Here is a 20,921-nt window from a genome sequence, read left to right as displayed (position 1 = left end):
TAACTGATGAGATGAAGCAGAGCACGCCAGCTGCACAGAGCGGCAGCGTTTGTAAATCCCATGTGGAGGATGAGCGAGGTAACAGCATGTGGCTCCCACCAGGGAGGGGCAGTCAGCCGGAGGAGGGAGGGCCCTGGGAAAGCTGGGCAGCTGCGGGATTACTTACACCGGCAGCACAGAAATCAAGTACTGGTGGGGAAGTTAGACGGGGGCACGGAAAGAGGTAGCTGGGGAAAACCACTTCCACCGCTGACTATTCACACAGGTCTAACAGCGATGAGCTGTTCCCATCCTCCTCCCCTCCCATGAGTTCGTGCTGCGTACCTGATAAATTAATTTCTGTTAACGAATCCCGCGTGGTGGTTCCAACTGCGGTCAGCAGGTTAATAGACTGATCTGTCACGTGATTACAGTAACTGAGATTGAGTTTGGAGAGCAGAGGCATGTGCCTTATGATCAGCCGCAAAGACGCGTCGGTAATATCCAGGCCAGCGAGGCGCAGTTCAACTATGTTCCGTAGCTTACTCCGGTTGTCGATCTGACCTGGAAAGCAGGAGAGGCAGGAGGTCACTCCTCCGAGCCTCACGCCGCATCGCAAACATTGCACATCTCTAGGAAATGCACTGTGACACACAACACTGCTGCCCTAAGTTAACTTCAGACGCTTTTGCCTGTCTGCTGCTTTGGAGGGGACATCAGCAGGAACACTTGTCTATTTTTGGTACAGGCACGTGGGCAAAAACCACCTCCTGCTTTTAAAACAAAAGGGTTGAAAGTAACTGCAGGGGCCCAGCGGAATTACAGGTCGGGAATAAGCAGTAGGCTGTGCAGTGCATGCCAGAAAGCAGATCTGATTTGCTCAAAATTTCACCTGAGCTGAAATCCGGGCGAATGTGGCATGACCCACAGAACTGCTCCTTCCCTGAACTGGAAGAAAGTGTTTCCATACTCTCTAAAGTACACCCGTTGCAGCCTGAAGAGAAGAAAGTCAGACAGAAAACCAGCACAGTGGCTCAGATGACTGCTCAGCAGTCAGAACATCACTCAATACCCAGCGGCTTCCAGCGAGGTGTTGCGAGTCACTACTGAACCACCTCAAGCAGAGCCCAGAACCCCACCGGTGCTAGCTGCAGGGCTTCCTGCCCGCTCCCTGCAGGTGGGACTAGCAGCAGAACGTGCCACAGAGCAGATGGGACAGGCCTCCCGCGCTCCTCCCGCCTGTTACCTGGCCGGTTATCTGTGGGTGGCGACAAGAGGTCTCTCATTTGGGCGTCTTTCAGGCCTTCTGCCCACTGCACGTCCAGAGTTCGGAGTAAAGGACAGCTGGAACTACAAAGTGCTGACACTGCTATCCATGAGCACCCTGATAACAGCAGGTCTCGAAGACCTGCAGATACAGAAGAAATTGGAGCATGTGGCTGGCCCAGAGAGGTGTGCGTGGTGATCTGCTACCCCGCGCAGGCTGGGGTGAGCCCAGTGCTGCTCTGACAAACAATCCCAGTGCTCCAGGGCAAGCAGGGACCCCGTGAGCCTCCTCCTGCCCAGCCCTCCCTCCCGCCCTCCTCCCGCCACTTCCTTTCTGTGGGGGAGAACAGTTCTCCAGCAGCCCTCAGCCGTACCCTTCGCTGATCAAGTCAGCACAGGCACTCCCCCCAGCAATGTTACCCGTAGAATAAGACCTGCCTCAAATTACTTTCCCTACAACGCCAAGTAGTCACAACATAACTATTTTTTGGGCTCATTTTAACATGTTGATGCTTCATCCCTAGGTATCTATTCCTCGCATCAGATAGAGGGATCCCGCCAGCCGTTCCTCAGAGATCGCAGGTTAGATACAAACGGTTTTGCCAGATTTGGTGAGAAGCAATCAAGAAAACATCACTTACCTGGCAGTCTGTTGATAAGCCAGCTCAGCTGCTTTTTAGATATATTTGTCCAGCTAAGATCAAGGGTTACAGGCTGTCTCCTAATAATGCCACTAAGCATAAGTGGAGTGATGGATTTACAATGGTTTAAATCTATTTTGGTCCATAATCTTTTGTCACAGCACCTACCCAAAAAGAAAAAAAGCCAACAGCGCTTTAATTTGGCACTTGTTTTCATTTCTGCGAGACTTTAAAAGGTGTCATTGAATGGCAGGGAAAACTACGGCATTTAATGGGAAATAGCAAAACTAAGGCTGAGTGGTGCTAAGGTAAGCACACCATCAGAAACAATGCTACGTAGGTTTGAAGTTTCTCCACCAAATACATCATGCAATATAATATGGAATTATTTCTACGGAATTGCAAACATCAGCAACTTAGGATCCCACTTTAAGTCATCACCGTGTTTATTAAATCCATCTCCTAGCCTGAACATAAGCACCTTCCTTCTTACCTTTTGAATAAAAAGACTGGTTTTAGAAGCTACTGTCCTGATTTCCCCTGCATTTTCCACCTAAACCCAGTGAATTTTATAAAACAGCCCCCCCTCTCCTGGTTCTGTGGTTTTGCATTACTCCCATCTAGATGGCTTCTGCATTTCTATGCTGTCTTTATGGTTCTTGAAGGGCCACCAGCAAGAAACCCTAATGGGTTTGCAAGACTCGAAGTTTTCTTGCATCTTCCACTAGAAAATACCGTACTGAAGTGGAAAAAGCATCTAACACCTTTCTGTGACACCAAGAAACCCAGGGAGGAGGGGTTCCATGGGCCTCACCTTGCACCAGATTGCCAACCTTTTTGGCATTTACCCAGTTTGTTACTGGACTGTGCTACCAAGGAGTCTCTGTATGATTTGCCCATCTGTGTGCACACCACAGCCCAATCTCAGATGTCAGACAAAGATATACTTTCCTGCAAGTTCAGTGAAACACATAAATCTGTCCACTAATGACTGTGGTACAGTCACTGACCGTGTCCATTTTTACACCCTGGTGCCCTGAGCACCCAACAGACACATTGTAAGTAAAGGCGATGATAAAGGATTCCTCCACCAGCTCTGCTGGTGGAGAATCAGCAGACGGGATCGCTCTTCATGTACCCTCTACGGGGCAACAACCAGAACGGACCTTCTGAAGTACACTGAGGGCACCGGGAGATCCTCGCTGTATCTTAACAGATACTTAATGGCTGAGCTGCAAAAACAACTGCGCTAGCAGCGAGCAGCTCCTGGGGGCACAATGACACCAAGGCTTAGCACGACCTAGGCTGGCTGTTCCAGCGCGCAGGAACATCGTGGCGTCTCCGTACGGAACAGCCTGCTCTGGGGGTTACAGCCCCAGCAGCCTGGTGCACAAACACAAAACTCTCACCAGAAGTGCTTCTGAGAAAATACCAGAAGAAGATAAGCTGCTCCTTCAGACACTGCCGGGCAGCCTTCCTCCTTGTGCTCAGCAGAGCCTCACTAACAACCCGCACAGCTCTCTGAGCAGACGTTAGCACGTCCGGTCACCCACCTCCCTTCTGAGCCTCCCCCCACCAGACCCAGCTCGGTTCCCCCCCTCCTTACCATCTGTTCCAGGTCTTGCAAACTCTCATACAGATGCACAAGTCTCTATGACTGAGGTAGCTAAAGACAGCCATCCAGACTTCCCGCTGCATCACGTGGGCTGCCCCGTCATCCAGGGGGAGCGAGTCCGGAGGGGGGCTGATGGGAGGCGGCCGGATAACGTGCCGCTCCATCTGAATGCATTTGGGAGGAGAGAGCGAAGGCGGGGGCCGGGTTATTCCCCGAGGGGTGCTTCGCAGGCTGGGGATGAGCTGGTGCCTCAGCTCCCGGGGAGTCCCGTTCAAACCCTTGTTGAACCTATGCAGTCTCTCGCTGTTGCTCAAAGCGCGCTTAGGCTCCTCGTTTTCACTCTCCGGTTCGGATTTGATGGGTTGGTGATTCTCATTGGCAAGGCTGTTCTCGGTTTTTTGGATCTCCTGGTTGAGCTCCTTGCTGAGCTCCTTGCTCAGTTCCTTATTGGGAAGCCGCCTTTTCCGCCTCATCTTGAACTTCTTCTTGTCCCTGGGCTCGGCGCCCTCCGTGCTGGGACCCGCGGTGGGCGAGCTGGAGCGCGACTGGTCACTGTCCTTGGACCTGGGGGGTGCTTCTGGCAGCTCATCCTCCGGCTCCTGCTTGAGGCGCCGCAGGGGTTTGATCATGGCAGCTCGGTCATCTGAAGCCTTCCACGATCGCCGCTGAAAAGGAAGAGACAAGGGCTGACTATTTGAGCAAGAAGGCGCTCGGCAATACCTGGCACGCTGATGCTCCGCAGGGCAGCCGTGCCTGGGGGGCCGGGCTGCCTGCCAGCACAGCGCCCCACCCGTCCCAGCACATGGGCACATTCGCCGGCCAAAGGTATCAAGTTCAAGTGCCATCACACGGATGAGGAGGCCAGCTATTGGCTCTCCGGACTCCAAGGGAGCGATAAACGCCTTGATTCACCATGCACAATCCTGCAGATTTAAGGGCCTTATCGTTACACACCAGACAATTTACATACACGAGATGAACAGCGTACGATAGACAGGTTTTATTTCCCCCAACGGGCCAGAAGAAACCAGGCTCGGGACGCGTTCATTGGGCAAAGCTCCCACTGTCAACACTGCCTGACACGCGTGGGTGCCCAATGGCCAAAAGTTGAATTTCTGAAAGCTCCTGGATTGCCATCACCGGCTCGCACTGTGGCTGTGCTCCTGTTGTGGCCTGTACTGCTGGATACTCACAGCCTCGGTCAACCACACTTTAGCTGCCCCTTTATGTCCTACTGAACTCGGTTCATCTTCTCAAGCTTCCCCCACCTCCGGTGCATGCAGAACAGGGGATGCGACTGACAGGTCTGACACTGCTAGGCGGACGGGACCTCACGCTGCCACGATCTCCGACGCAACGCGGGCTCACGAGGGCTGGCTGGCGCCTTCTTCCCTGCCCTGGTCACTGTTCGTAAAAGCGAACCGCGCTTCACTCGCTTGCTTTAATCTAGTCTCTCCTGGATGCACACCGGATGGAAATGTAGGAGATGTATCAACCAAGAGCAAGGAAAACTTCAAGACTAATTGATCGCTGCATGCAAGAAGAAGCTAGCAACTGTTAAAATGAAACGGATTTAATAAGAAGAGATCAGGACTGGCAAGAAAAGGTGAACTGCTGTGAACACGCTTGCTGTACCGGAATGCCTATGCTTTTCCAATAAACTACTTGGATCAAGTCAGTGATCTGCTCCTACGTTCCAGACTTCAGAGAAAGCTGATCACCCTGTCCTTAAACATATTACAAAGGAAGATGTCTCAGAAAGCTAATGACAGGTTAGAAGAAAAGAAGTGAACCATCAGACTACTGCCGGCCTGCAGCATCCTTCATGCAGGGTACTGACGAGCGCATAACTTAAAGGTATCAGGCTTCTGTTATCACAGCAGATTGTGAGAGGTGAATCAATATTGTGCCAGCAGGGGGCTTCACGTGTGCTGTGATACAGCCTGCAGAGGGGGCGTGTGGCAGGGGCAAGGCTCAGCCAGGCAGGGAGAGCAAAACATCAGTACAGAAAACAGGATTTTATTCCTTGATGCCGTCAAAACACAGCTTTTGACTGCATTTTAATACAGGACACAGAACCAGAAAGTACAGACCCAGACACTGCAGCTAACTATTCTGGAGCGTAAAGGCTTGCAAGAGAGAGGCTCTGTAACTTCAAGATGTACAGGGCATAACAAAGATGCCTGCTGTGACATAAAGACATGGCTGATGAACTGGCTCACCATTCAGCTCACGTGAGAAGGATGAAAAGGGACCGAGAACACATCTTTTAAAAAGGCAAAGCACCTTCTTCCCGAAGAGTTTCTCTTCTTCTCCAAGTTTTAGCTGTTGGAAGAAAGACAAGTAAAAACCCCCGAACATGACATTTGTTCTGCTGTCTGTTGAAGGTTTGGCGACCAGCAATGCCTTCCTCACACGCTGGGGGGCTTTTCACGGAGCAATTCAAGCCATCCATAAACACTCCAGTGAGTCCGCAGGGACGGGAGAAGGAAATCATGGCCAGAAAGCAGATATGCATAACGTGGTGTCATGAATTTTGCTCTCCCACTCCACAAAAGCACCAACAATCCCTATATTTACTGTACCGTGGCATTCCCTCTGCCAAGCCTTGAGGGGCAGACCGACTACCAAGTCCTAGCAAACTACACAAGCAGTACAAAACCTGCCACTGATCCCAGTGTTAAAGCCATCTGATGATTACTCATGAAAGAAGTGAAATATAGGTCCTCAATTCTACCTCTGCGAACCAGCATTTCTGTATGTCCTTATTAGCATATTTTGTAATCCACATGACAATTCGGAGTGTCCCTGCCTGGCCCAAGAGCTCTGAATTTTAAATTCGGGGAAGAAGCTCTGCCTACACTGCTGCTGAGAGCAGCTCCTCCTCTCTGCAGGCTACAGAAGGTGTCATTTCTAAAGGTCCTCTGATCAGTTTCGAGCATTGTACATCTGTGAATCAGCCACAAAACATGCTGCCACGCGCCACCAAGTGGCTAAAGATGAAAAGGTCTCCATAAAAAATTGATTTTCACCTTGATCCTACTCCAAGCATCTTGTAGTGACTTTTTAGTTAAAGTGGGTTTTCCAGTACTTTGAATAAACCAACAGCCACAGCCCAGTGTTTTCAGCCTCTGAATGTCAACCCGAGCTTCACCATTCAAACTACTGTCCTGTTAGACTAGCAGTTTTCAGGGCGGAAGGTAAAACATCGCAGTTTCTTTTGTAGCAATCTGGGATTTCAAGACGAGGTACAAGCCAGAAGGCAAGAGACATCAGCCCCAACCAGCCCACGCGCATCTGCGTACGTACATAAGGGTGTTTTGTCATACCCGTTTTCTCATAGAGGGTTCCTGGGGTTTCTCAAATTTCCTTTTCCTCCGCAGATGTACTTCGTCTGACTTTCTCCTCAGTATTGAGTCAACTTGAGTCTTTTTGGAATGTTCCTCAGATTTCCGCCTGGGAGTTTCTTCACAGTCCCCTTTCCGTTTTGCAGCATCTGTTACTTCCTTATTGTCTCTGTTCATTTTCTGTTCCTTCAGCAATGAGCCTGGGAGATTTGATGCGTATTTGAATCCTGGTCCGCGCTTTTGCTTGTACGCCAAAGAGACACAAAACACAAACAAACTTTATATCTCATGCCTTTCTCAGCTATTTAGGTAAGTTGTCTCCAGCACTGGTGGCTTGATCACTTTGTAACAGACAAAAGCATTAACAAGGAGTTACAGGAGAAGTAGTTTCAACCTTTAAGAAGTTTTTATACACACGTGCAGTGTCTCAGTTTACCAAAAAAAAAAAAAACACAAAAAAAAGAAAACAAACAACGCTTCCCTGATTCCAATAGACACTTCATGTTTTGCATTTTTTTCTTCCCTTTTTACAAAATCCAAAGAAGTATTTTCATCTTAGAATTTAACATGCAGCAATGCACAGGACTAACCTACATTCTCCCCAGATTTTGGGTGAAGCACATGGGAGAAAAATAAAGAAAACGACTGGGGAACAAACAGAAAGCCAAGAGCTTACTTCATTTGACTCAACTGAATTAGACACAAAAACAAAAGCTGGTACTGGGCAAAATTATATCTACAAGCCAGAGGGAAAGCTTGAAGATTTTGTATTTCGTTCCAGCACCACTTATCCCCATTAAACTCACTTTTCCAGTTTTCCCTGCATGGTTGCACTTTGGACACTCCCAGCAGTTCGGCAGCTCATCGTTAACCACACCATCTGATTCCTTCACCTGGTGAAAGAGAGGCACAACTCAATTCACAGCAAGCTACAGGCAGCTGCACAAGTCTACAGGCAGAATCATTCAGAGGCATCTCTTACAGCTCTTCGTTTTCTCTGAGCGACTGCTGCCCTCCCGATGGCTACAGAAAAGAAACCCAGATCACCACAGGTGCTGGTGCTGAGCACAGCCTCGGTCCCACAAAACTACCCTCGTGGGAACACCGATGGGAGGCAAGCGCGCTGGTCAGCTTGGTATGTGACACGGGGTTCAGGTTTGGGCTTTCTGTGAAGGTCAAGGGCAATCCTAATTAACACAGGGCACGTTCTGCTCTTGCAAAAATTGTAATAATTAAAAAAAAAGCAAAACCAGAAAAAAAACCATAAAGCTCCCCCCAACAAGGGCTGTAACCGTGCCATCTCCAAACGCCTCCCACATCGACGTGAAAGCCTCAGGTCCCGTCCCGTGTCCCCCCCAACCCTGAAGCGAGGCACAGCCTGATCTTTTAATAGGAAGGGATTTTTCCCATACACACGTTCTCACACATATTAATACTGGTAGGCATTTTTAGAAGCAGAGCACCCTGCACTGTAATCAAGTGTTCCTTAAAATATTTCTCTTTATGGACGGAGCTCGCAGCCCCGTGCACCCAGCCCCCAAGCCCATGTGCCAGTAAAAATGCTGGCTGCCAAGTCAGCTGGAGAACAGGCACACGTATTCAGAAGACCGGACACATGAAAACGTTTTCAAGGCTTCTCACCGCCCAGTTACCCAGCTAGCACGAGGAAGAGAAGCTCTTACTACTCGGCTACCTCCGCGGGACTGGGACATTTTGCATCGCAGCCGAAAGCAGAGGGCTGCGAAGCTGCTTTCTGCCTCTCCACACAGGAGCCCTCGCTACTCTCCAAACAGGAGATAGGTGGCTTGAAAAGAAATTTCTGTGAATGAAACTGAGGAGGAACAGTACAGCTAGGCTAAAAGCACCTCCACACAAACACATATGCTCACTGATGGCACATTCACGTCTTAAGGATTTGGATATATATTTAGGCAAAAGCCTTGAGGGGGAAAAAGAAAAGATTATTTCATGACTGTAGTAGCATGTTTTTGTTGTCTACAGTCAAGACAAACAGCTGGGCATCGGCAGCACAGTAGCAGGAGACTGCTGCTGAAACAGGCAAGGGCAAAGATCTGCAGATTTTTCTTGCTTCTGAAACATTTCCTCCTCCCAGCTGGGTGAAAACGTGCTGGCTGCGCAGGAGCGAGCACCACTTTTAGGGAACTGCTTCCTCCAGTCCCCGAGCCAGACAGCAGCCCTTCTAGTTTCACCATCCAGCAAGAGTGATGACATGTCAGTCTCTCTCAGCAAGTCTTTTGGAGTTAATAAACGAGTAAATGAAGTGGGCAGAATTTAAATACTGGTTTTTATCACAACTGTGCGCCTTTGAACCTTCTTTCCCATGGTAGGTGTAAGATACTCCAGGAGCTGTTGTACACATCTCTGCCTCGGGGGAACAATCCCTGGCCCAAGCCCAAGTTGGGAACAAGTTATTTCCCGCACCGAATATAGAACAAATGCTACCAAAGGGAAAGCATTACAGCTCCGTCCCTTCTGTGAAGTTTAAGGAACTGAACAGATGTGAGGAACTGTAAGCAAACTAATTAGACACACGCAAACCTGCCACTGAATCTGTCCCAAGCCTCCTAGGCTGGGTGGGAGCCAGCTCGGCGTGTTTGCTACAAACAGCAGGTGGGTGTCTGAGCCGCGGCGGGGGGCAGCCTCAGAACCGTACCCGCAGCACGAGGGCGGCGATTCAGGAAGCCTCAGCGTGAGCCTGCACTGCCGGGAGGTCTGCCTGGCGGGGAGTAAGGAGACCCCGGGATGTTGGTCTGGTATCGCTGAGCGAGAGCCCTGACTTCTGGCAGCGCCAAGACTGAAATAACCCAGGCACAGACACACCTGGGCAAGACAGGGGCAGAAATGCAGCTGTGCTGGAAAAGGACTTTGTTTTTAATTTACTATGTCTGCTTTTCTGTCAATCCATCTGAAATATCCCCCCTTTTCCATCATTATCACTACATCTACGTAAGATGAAAAAGAAGAGGATCTTACTGGGAAAATGAACCCCTTTTCCTTAAGGGAACAGCATCAGATACTGCACTTGGCCACCCGTGCTAACCAGCGTTACTTGTAACTGGACTTGCAGCAAGAGAAATCCATCAATACTGGTTCGATTCAAACGCTCTGCTACAGCGAGAGGCAATATTCCTCTGAAAAGCTCGGCAGCTTCCTCTGGAAGCAGCGCTGTGCTCACGGAAGGCTTGCCAACATGATTTTCCTAAGAAGCTGTTTGGCAGAACGAGCACTCGCGCTGGTATTGTGTTTTCCAAGAAAAGCAGCAGCGTGTCAGGAAGCACCCCGTGCCGCTCCTCAGGACATGCCACAACCTGGCTGCCCTTCACACCGCTCCTACACAGGCGTGTAACGCGCCCTGCTAGCAGGGCACCCGCAGGAGCTCCTCGAGGCTGCGAGTGTGGCAGAGCACGGATGCACCCCAGCTACCTTCATGGAATGCTTCGGGTTGGAAGGGACCTTAAAGATCATTTAATTCTTAAAGATCAGCTCTAAAAGCCTCTCAAGAAGCCGGACACTCAGCCCTCCGCAGCACAATTAAGCTAGCTCAAGTATTAGGCAACGGCACGCGACAGACGTGGCAGATGCCCTACGAGGCCATCCCCTGACACTTTTTTCCTGGAGAAAACCCACCACGAACACGTAAAGCCAAGCTGGAATAGGACGGGCTCCAAACCAGCAGCGAGCTACCCACGAGCAGCCCAGCGCACGTGCCCGAGCCTTGGAGATGCACCCAGGAGAGATTTCTCTCTGCAGGGGAGCAAGGCAGGCAGGGACGCTCACTCCTCCCCTCCCTGGCCCCATTTCTGCTGGTTTCCCCCAAAAGTACGTTTGCCAGAGGTTTCGCTGGGGATGACCCCCACGGTTCACGCATCTTCCTGCTGCCTGCTTTCTGGGTAGGACAGGAGGGGACCTCCTCCTGGTGGGCACCCACAGCAGCTGCCCTGGGGCCACGTTTGCTTTCAAAGGCACTTCCCACAAGGGCTGTTTATGGGACTCTGTCCTCGGGGCTTTTAAGCCCACATCACATGAACAAGGCAACAGGTTCTTGCCTCACAGAAAACTGCGGAGCCCAGGAATAAAGAGCAAGGAGGGAACCAAGGAAAAGGTCCCGTTTGCCTTTTGCTGTTCTCCTCTCGCCTTCCAAGACGATTCTGAAGTCCTCCTGGGGCCCTTTTGTTTGGGTAACCAACCACCACCAGTTGTCCCACCACTCCAGCCCAACAGAAGCACCGAGTAATTAAAAAAACAAGGCACGCTGCAGATCTCCCACCGCTTCATTTTCAGCAATACCTCGAGCAACGTTGTTCCTAGCTACCAAAACATCACTCAGAACATCACATATGCATAAAGGAACAAACAGCACTTGCTTGAGTTCACAGATCTGACCCACATCCTGTGCAACCAGTCCCAGATGTGGTATGGTGAGAGGAAACCATGCTTGAACTGCCACTAGACAACAATCCCAGGCTCTGGACCCAGCCAAAAGGTGTTACTGGCACTGTAAGGTGAGGGAAGGGGGGTGTGGAGCCTTTTGAGGGGGGCTGGAGTAGTAAAGCAGCAGCTGCAAGGCAGAACCGAGGCACCCCGAGAAAGGAGCAGCTCCTTACCTCACTTCCTCACCCCCCCGAAGCTTTGTTTTAAGCAAGCAAAGCTCCCCAAGTGGCAGGAGCTGCGGGTACCAAAGCTGCCTAAATTTCTGCTCTAGGGACACACGGGTCGGTCGGTGTAACTCAGCACATGGTGCAGGAACAGTGAAAGGCAAGGAGAGCGTCACCCCGGGCCCGCAGGAGGAACGCGCCTCCCCTCCCGGAGATCCCCGGGGGGCCAAAGGCTGCTTTCTGGGGCACGGTATGTCAGAGCACATTTGCTTTGGCAAATCACTTTAACCATAAACAAATCAGCAACAGGAAATGGCTGAGCAGCCGCGACCCGACCAGCTCTGGAGAAAGGAGGCTTCCAAGTGCTCAGACACACAGACTTGCCCAAAATCACACTTCTGGTACTGACAAAGAGGATACCTGCTCGCGGTGCTCGAGTCAGCCAAGGCTGAGCGTTCCTGCAGCCTGAAACTTGCTCAGTTTGTTCTCTAGAGCTGCGGTCCTACTGCCACGTCTGCTCACGGCACCTTTACGCCAGCTGCCACCAAAAGGCAGCTCTGTGCCTGGACGAACACGGACAGCAAACTACTCCTTGTACTCTGTGGGACACGGGAAGGAGCTGCTGACAGAGGGGTTGTGACTAACGCATCCAACACTACGTACAGGTAGATTCTTATGTCCTCTTGAGCTTCCCGTGCCAACTGAGATACCTCACTTAAATAAGAAGTTAAAAAAATAAATAAAACACTTGCATGCACGCATGTTTTGCGGTCTTGCTCAGGGCAGCCAGGGGATGGATGCTGGTCACATCAGAAGAGAGCTCCCTCCTGCCAGCCAGGACTGCGCACGCCACGGCTTCAGTCCTGCTTCTCACACCAACTCTGCGCTCATTCAGTTTCCAAAGATGAAACCGTGAAAGTTTTTTCTAACTTCTGTGCCCTACTTTTACGTTAAGGTGACATCTAATCTACTTTTAGTTTGCTTGTTTCCAACAGGTATTACATCCTTGCACTCACCTTAAGGCATCCTGGGTGTATTATTTCATTACAAATGGAGCATTCCATTAGCATGAGATTAAACTTGCTCTCCTCCTCTTCCACAGTGTCCTCTTTCCCAGCTTCTCCACACACCAGACATACAGCAGTATGAGGCAACACCGGCTGTTTACACATATCAGAAGGAAGTCTTGATCAGGGCACATAAGACATATGGGAACAGAAGAATTCAAAATGCATTTACAGTATTTTCATTCCAAAGAGAAGATAAATAGGGCTTAATTGTGCAAACTGCTGAAGGCTCCATCCCAGCACATCAACAAAGGCAAGAAAAACTGGTAACTGGGGCTGGGTACCCAGACCAGGCATCGCAGGACGTGCTGAGGGGATGAAAGTGCCCTCCCTCTAGCAACATAAATCCACGGGGCATTGCAGGGATGAAAACGTTGGGGATTTTTTGCGGGTCTCTTGAATCTGTGAGCTGACACAGACATTGGCACGTGCGTCACTTTTCTACCATACAATGGGAGGCAAAAGAAGCAACCTGGAACATCACTGTTGGCATCCGTGAAGCTTCACAATCTGACTGGCAATTTGGCAGCTCCCATTTTACAGGCAGGGCAGGCAGATGTCGTGGGACCCAACCCAGCCCTCACAGCAAGACCCAGGAGCAGACCTTTTGCTGACTGATGGTCTATCACAGGAGGCCCTGCTCCCAAACAGAGCATTGCAAAAAGCACTGCACGGACACTTACAAAGAGAATTCCTCTTCCAGAAGTGTCACAAGTGGGAAGCTCAGTGTGTTTTTTTTTTCTATCTTTTGCTGAGGCAGAAAGGGAACTGCAGCATCTCTTATATCCATCACCCAAGTCAAAGCACTGAATGCCAGTCTAATTAAAAAGCTACCTTAGTGCTAATGAGGAGCAAACTTCTTGTTTCCTGCAATAAGGTACAAGCCATTACAAGAAATAAAAGGAAGATCCTTGTAAGAAGCTGGCTATAACGTGAAATGGAATCGATCAGGTTGCAACTCCCTAACTATCAGGTAGTTGGAGGCAGAGATGTGGCTTTTCATGGCAAGGATCTCTCATTTATGGAGCAAATAAAGACTGGAAGTGAAAAACTGCACACTGAATCAAATCTCTGCAGCAACAGCCCATCCTTCAGGAAGTTTCAGACAGGGAGAAAACTAACTATGGTAAGCCAATAGCGAGCACAGCGTGCTGCCCCGCACACCAGCATCAGATATGGCAACGCTTTTCTGCTTTCTCATGCCAGTACTTACCCACGCTCCATTTTCAAAGCATTTTGCAAGTGTTATTGAATTCCCAACCTTCCTCCATGCACGCAACAGGAATCCCCAGGATCCCAATCCGCCAGCAGGTAAACCAGAGGAAAACTAAGCTGCCCAGAGCTGCGATGGCTCTGTCCGCTTGTTCTGTCCCATCTCCCACACAACAACTATTTATATCCACCCACGAGGAACGAACAGCCCAGAAGCAGTACAACTTTTCTTGCTGGGAGCAAGGGCGTCTAGGGAACCTCCTGTGTGCCCCAACTAGCTCTGTCCCACTGCCGGACTGGAACAGCAGCTCTGCTGTCACAACCTGACCTCCCGGCACAGAGCCCCCCGCTCCCTTCAGGCCTACTCGACGCAGCATCAAGTGTCCCAGGCCCTCCTGTCTCCTCCCTTGATTGAACCAGCGATGCAGAGGAGTTTCCTGTTCTCTGAGCGGCAGTGCTGGCTCTCTTAAGGCTTCTGAGTTTAATGAAAGCCTGCGCCTAGTTAATATCGTCAGTGTTATTAACCAGAGGAAGGCACAGTCCCAGAACTGTGGGGATCATTACTTCCACAGAGCCTCGCTTTGGTGGTTTCTTTTAGCTGGGAGCTGTTGGATGCGTACCACAATATATTACTGCTGCAATTGTTAGAGAACATAATGAACAAGACTAAAAACAATTGGATTGCCTATAGAAACGTAAGGCACCATTAAAAACTGCAACGGTTCAACTTGTTAATTTACTGCGCTCTCGCTGTTCTAAGGAAGTTTGCAAGACTCCCACCGTTCCTTACACCACCGAGAACTCACAAAGAGCAGGTACCTCTCGAGCACATGCACGGGTGGGACAAGGAATCAAAGCGCCCTGGCTACAGAGCTGTGTGTTCTAAACACGGCTCCTGGAAATAAGCCTGCAGATACCAACTGAAAAATACGTCTTCACACGAAAAGAGGGGATGAGAAGATGACTACGCACAGCCAGAAGAGAACCCAGCTGCTCTCCTCCACAAGGCTCAGCCTGTGCATCAAGACTGAAACACCTTACTATGAAAATTTCCTTCAACAGGCAGGACGAGGAAGCATGCTGCAGCCCTAATGTAATCCCTCCACTAAAAAGGCAGCATGGTTTCACTAGTTCTTCTCCCCGGAGAATAATAAATTCTTCATCCATGCTGTTCGATTCATGCCACACTCCAGGAAATCAAGTGTTCAAAGAAAAGACACTTGAGCTGCGAAAGCACTCTGAAGAAAGGTGGATATTCTATGCACTTTACTAAAAGGTCCAGGAGAGCTGAATCCTCTATCAAGAGCACCGCATGGCTTAGAGCAGGACACAGTGTGAGCTACCAGGAGCAACTGCTGGAAACCCTAAGTGCGGATCAGTTTGTAAAACCTGACCCGAGCCATTTAATAATGCCACCACTTCAGTTTCTTCATCAGGATTAAAGAAAAAAATGTAAGTGAAAGGAACTGTAACAGGACTAAATCAAGAGTTAGTGAGCAATCGGTATAGATGGTGTAATTCAGTTATGAATAAACAACATTCCTTCCCTTAAAAACAAAACAAACAAAAATAGCACACAAAAAATAAAACAAAAACAAAAAACCTTCAACAACACTACACAAAAGGCCTTCCCAGAGAATTATGAGAAAAGCCAAAGCTAATTTTTCCTCTTGAACAAGAGCACTGTGGACAAAAAGCCTGAGGAGCTCAGTGACAGTCGATATGAAAGCAATGATTCAGAACTTCATGGAAGACTAATCTGTCAATACGTGTTAAACACAAAGCTATCACTTACGACTCAAGAAGCTTCTAAGAAACACATCACAATAGCCCCGGAAACTGGCTTTGAGTACCGCTTGCCCTGTTCTGACACTCATCGCATCCCCCAACAGCCATTTCCAGTCCCTGAGGAAGAGAAGACCCTGGGGTGGATGGCTCTTTAGCTCTTCTCAATCAAACCCCTCTTGTATGCTTCAGTAAATGGCAAATTAACTGAAATTCAGATCCCAAGTAGCCTGTGGTCACCAATGCCAAAGTCTTGGGGAATACCAAAGACTTCTGCACATCTTAAGGTGGTACAGATGGCTGCAAGGTGGCTTTCTCAGGAATTTCAGAGGCCCAAACCAAAGAGGCCTCTTCTCATTTCAATGAGAACTTCCCGCTCTCTCTTCTCCCCAAAATCCCAGAATTTCGGTGTGATTTGAGTGCCAATTTCTGGTGAATTGATTACCTCCACATCTACCTTCAATACTACTGAGAATGAAAGCCATGTCACTGAGTTTTGGGTTCTCAGTCCCACACCTTGTCACCAGGAGAGGCAGCTGTAGGAAAGAAATCTCCGAACGAGCTGTAACACAAGCGCACTTACTGCGATACACTGCCTCATAATGCAGGACTGTTTCATCCTGCCAGGCCCGCCGAACTTCTTCATGTCCTTGCAGAAGTGACACTCGCCGCACTCTGTCCGCAGACACGCCTCGCACTTGCGGCATCGCGTCCTCCTCCGGCGCGCTCCCGCGGTCGTCCGGTTAGCTGCGAGCTTCACCGCAGAAGCAGCGCCCAGCTTCCCTTTGGGCCGTCCGACTGCCCTGTTCTGAAAGAGCCAGACACACAAGGTTAGCTGCACGTCCCACCGAACACCTGAACTACAGAAATTCCTTGGGCAGGAGCTGTACGCGTCGCAGACGTAAACCCGGCAGATGTATCAAACACACACAGATGGCTAATACCCAGCAGCTGCACGCAATCACTCTTAGAGCTAAAGGAATTCTGTCACCTTTAGAGGGAAAGACGCACTGTAAAAAGACAAAGAAACCTAGGCACAAGTGAGAGATGCCCGATCTATCGTAAACCCAACGCAACAGGAGGGCACTGACAATCTATTTAGGCACATCTCAACGCAGGACTGAGTCCCAAGTGATGTTCTTGGCTTAGGTCAAAGATACAACCCGTGCCATCACAGAGCTCTGGGCTAGGGAGCTCCTAGGACTGTGCTCAGGTTAAGTCAGGTCTACTTTCCTCCTTCGGAGGAGTCCAAGGAGGCAGCAAAAGTAACTCTGAGGCTAGATACTGCAAGGAAACGTTCAGCAACAATGGCTCAAGTCACAGCAATCTCCCTAAAAGAAAAGCACCAACTGCTGCCAAGTGATATAACAGGAAATAAACCACAAATACTGCAAAAACCCTTCCAAAGTAGCTCCCCTCCTATCCAACACTAACAAGTGCTCAAAACCAGAACATTAACTGATGCTGTGCAGAGGCTAAAAAGGGCATCCCGGGTCTAGATTTCAACGACCCTTGAGTCAGAAGCTAAAGGAACATGAAAAGATTTTAAATGATGAGGTTAACTGCAACATAGTCACTCCGGATATCTGAATTTCACGTTCTAATGAGAAACTCCCCGTTCAGCACAAGAACACAGAGCTCAAGCCAGACGTCGCTAAGTACAGCGTCATCGCACAGGGTAATTACACACCGATTGGTGTGGCTCACTCTTACCACTGACAGCTTTCACCGTAAAGATGACACTAACAGGACTGCAGAGCTCATCTGGTTCAGTATTCGTACAACTTCGCCACTTTCTGTGCCCCTCAGCACAGCGAGGCCGGACTAACCAGTTTCACTTTCTGTTTGTGCTGAATTCTGGGCAGTCACCGAGGCAGGAGGTTGGCTACAGAAAGCCACGCACAGTTTCCACCGCAGCTTTTAAAAGAAAGGGCTACGGACACATTCTGCTTGGTACTGCAAAAGCTTCCAAGTGTCCTACTATATAGTAACCCTGAAAAAAAGGCACGTGGGTGAGCAGTTGACCTTCCTCCCAGCCGTCCCAGCAAGCCCCCAGTGACTTAGGATGCAGCAGAGCACTGGTACTCTAAGAGCCCCCAGCCCAGAAGCCCCGGTACTGGGAGAGCAGAGAGCAAGGAGCTGGACCTCTCTGCTCCCTCTCCCACAGACCCACCAGCACAACCGAGGTGGGAGAAAGCATTACTCAGCTGACGACGTTACACGGATTCCTGCGAGTTTTTAATTACGCTCCTCCACAGCGGTTTCTGTTCTACTCGCAAGCTGAATCCCGCTGTGCTCTGTGAACGCAGAGAGGTGTAGCTTCCCATCGGAAACCGCGCTAGACACAGCTTTCAGATCAATTTCAGACACTCTAAAGAATAAATATTTGCCTTTTAGACCAACATTGCAGCCTCTCAAGGCTAAAGTCGGCTCTGGCAGGACCGGCTTAGCACCTAGATAAGAGATAATTTCCTTCCTCAGCATGAATCACCCCTCCACTCTCTCTATTACAGCCTCCTTCCACCAGCAAAGGAAATGAGAAAAACGAACCAAAGGGAGTAAGTTAAACTGAAATTCATTCAACAACCCGGGCAGCTCCCGCCTGCCGACAGCACGTGGAAGGTTCTGCGTTAGCCCGGCTCCTTCCCACTAGGTTTGAACACGATTGAGTTTTTTAAGAGGGCAAACAGCAGTTACAATGCCGTCAGAATGGTCTTTTTTTAAAGGCAATCTCTCTCAAGGAAAATGAAAACTCGGTGCTTCTCCCAGCCCAAAGGCAACTCCTGAGTTTGCCACAGTGGCACGAGCCGAGCCCCAGTTCTGGTGACTGGGTCTTGAACACAAGGACTCCGGAAAGGTTTGAGTGGTGGAAAGGCATCGCTGAAGGCAGAAACCGAGAATCCTGATTAAAAAATAAAAATAAAAGAAAGAAGCAGGCAGGTGAAGCTGTAAGAGCAAGTGGGAAGCCAGAGCACACCACACAACTCAGATTTCCTCGTAAATCACCACCACGGAGCGGAAAGCAGCCACGCAGAGCTCTGAGCTCACTGAACGTAACGGGTCTATGCCCAGCCCTCTTTGCTGCTCTTTAGGAAACCCAAGCAACTGGACCAGCTGGGTTTGTGCTCACTGACCAACCCACCAGCCTCGATCCTCCCCCGTTTCCTACCAGGATGTCCCAATCCCCGCCAGCAAGGCTGGAGAGGCCCGGCAGGAATTCCCACTCGTATCCAGTTTCAAGGGGCTTGAATGCGGTCGCTTTGTAAACCTCAGCAGAAGAAAATCTGGCCTGTGGGTTGCTCTCCCAGAAAGGTGCTGGGATTCAAGGGGGTAGAAGGAGCCTCCAAGATGACTTGGGGTTTATTCAGCACGTGGCTGCCAGCCAGATGAATTCCAGGTCGGTGCTAGGGAGGAGATGCTGCAGGACCTCCAGCTCAGCCTGCAGGCTCACAGTACAGCAGCCCTGGCAGTTAACCTGGTGGAGATTTCCTTCTCAGGGGCTGCCCTGTGAGACTCAGCACCCTCCCGGGATGACCCCGTGGTGCTGTCCCGTGAACATGGGGCAAGCGGCAGGCGGCCACCGCCGGCAGCTGCCCCAAAGAGAAGGCTTACACCGAATTTGAAGAGATTTTTTCCCCTATTTGTACAACAAACACCAGAGGGTCAAGACAGAGCTGCCTGAACTGCTACCAAAAGCGATCCCGTGTGTTCTCTGGCACCTCCACAGAAAGCTGGTGGACTTGCACTGCCCTCTGACACAGGATGTGTTAACGGGGCATTCTGCTGGCTTTTCCCCCACACTACCGCCATGCAGCACACAAAGGTAACCACACCAACCAAAATTTAAATGCTAAGAGCTTGCTCCTGCACCAGACACAGCATGACCCTTACGGCAGCTGGGTACTGGGAGCAAATTTTGGCCATCGGATGGAATACACTCCGAACTCCAAAGCCATGAATTTGGGATCGCCCTGTTGCTCCTTGGAGGAGGAGGAAGGGGACAAATCTTCAAACCGATTTTCACGAGCGCTGAGCTCCTACAAACCCCACCAAATCCAACAGCGCCCCAAGCAGACAACCATTAGCAGACTAGGTGGGGAAAGAGGTCACCAGTGAGTAAAGTCTTTCAATAAGGCTGCGTGAATCTGGGAGTAAGACGAGGTATCACACTTCCAACTCCTTTAAAAAAAGGTAAATGCTACCTAGAAGAGTCACAGCCCCTGAGCCCGCATTCACCTTGGCTCTGGGCAAGCATTTAGCTGCTGCAAGTTTTCACTGCTTGCTTACAGGTACTTTAAGAGACTTTCATCAGCTGTCACCTCCCTGCTCCACAGTCACTGAAAAGCCAGCCACCTTCACAGCAGCTCTGAGCGCCCGCTCAGGACCAAAACCAGGACCAGAGCCAGCAGAGGCTCTAAGGGCACAGCTTACTGCTACAGAATCACAGCTTTGGTGTTTACAGCAACACGCTTCTGACCTTCACAGCTGCAAAGACTAGCTCAAAAGATCTCAGATTAGCAAAAAATACCAAATCAAACTTTGGAGACAACCCTTCAAGGGCTATCAGGTGTAAATGCATCGCTAAGTGGGTGCTGATGTGCCCCAACTGCTATCCCAACGCTGACCGGGCTCTGCTGGAGTTGTCACCAGGCAATTTTGCATACAAACGCCTCTGCTCTGGAGAGGAACATCAGCTGACAGCACGAGCCAGCCCGGGAGGAGTCCTGGCCTGCCCTAAAAGCAAGGCTGACAAAGCCTGTAGCCCAGAAATAAGCTCTTCTGCAAGTGGGCATGGGTCCTGCTCCACCACCCAGCTTCAGCAACCTGCCTGCTGCTGCCAGCAGCACCGCACCACGACTTCAGCCTGAGTGCCTCCAGAAACATCCAAGGGCACGTGCAGTGCCCTTCTGAGACCCCGAAGCGCTCCACTTCCTAACCAAGTATGATCTGAACAGCTTACGTATCCCACTGCGTAAATCTCTCCAAGAACAGACATCTTACAGCTGTGGTTTTCACTGCTCCAAGGTGCTGTGCCACATAAACGTATCCCTTCCGCTCGTGAGACTGGGATGGTTTCCTGCTGTAGCGCGGGACAGATTCCAGTTATGCTGATCGCAGGAGTTCGACCGAATCCACACAACAATATCAGCTCTGAGAGGAGGACCTGGGGCTTGAGGGGCACCGGCCCTGTGCACAGACCTCTGTAAGGCACTGCATCCTGATGCAATCTCTTCAACCATTACCAGAAACCCTAGCCAGAGGAAGGAGGAAGAAAGGGCAGGATGATGTGGCTGCAGGCATTCGGTGGTGACGAGGAGGAAGCTAGTTGAAGACAGCGAAAATCAGGCTGATGGCCAGTAACATCCTTAAAAGCCACACAAAGTGAAGAGCTC

At 50.2% G+C, this 20,921-nt stretch overlaps 1 protein-coding gene across 24 annotated transcripts in view; it reads right to left on the bottom strand.

The window, feature by feature from the left end:
* The window catches only part of KDM2B (lysine demethylase 2B), a 110,314-nt gene that overhangs the window by 1,441 nt on the left and 87,952 nt on the right, over positions 1 to 20,921 (bottom strand). For 13 of the 24 annotated variants that reach the window (XM_083804289.1, XM_083804286.1, XM_083804269.1 and 10 more), the window contains 9 exons: positions 16,112 to 16,336; positions 12,481 to 12,624; positions 7,655 to 7,741; positions 6,831 to 7,100; positions 3,493 to 4,166; positions 1,887 to 2,050; positions 1,226 to 1,387; positions 872 to 973; positions 325 to 543 (listed from right to left, as the gene is read on the bottom strand). In XM_083804289.1, the coding sequence (XP_083660415.1) occupies positions 325 to 543; positions 872 to 973; positions 1,226 to 1,387; positions 1,887 to 2,050; positions 3,493 to 4,166; positions 6,831 to 7,100; positions 7,655 to 7,741; positions 12,481 to 12,624; positions 16,112 to 16,336 (2,047 nt within the window). The remainder of the gene's footprint in view (positions 1 to 324; positions 544 to 871; positions 974 to 1,225; positions 1,388 to 1,886; positions 2,051 to 3,492; positions 4,167 to 6,830; positions 7,101 to 7,654; positions 7,742 to 12,480; positions 12,625 to 16,111; positions 16,337 to 20,921) is intronic. The other 11 variants (XM_083804270.1, XM_083804278.1, XM_083804288.1 and 8 more) reach the window with 8 other exon arrangements.

This window comes from Anser anser, assembly GCF_964211835.1.
Source record: "Anser anser genome assembly, chromosome: 18".
Taxonomy (NCBI): Eukaryota; Metazoa; Chordata; class Aves; order Anseriformes; family Anatidae; genus Anser; species Anser anser.
Note: the sequence above shows the minus strand (reverse complement) of the source record. Positions and strands in the feature narration are given on the sequence as shown.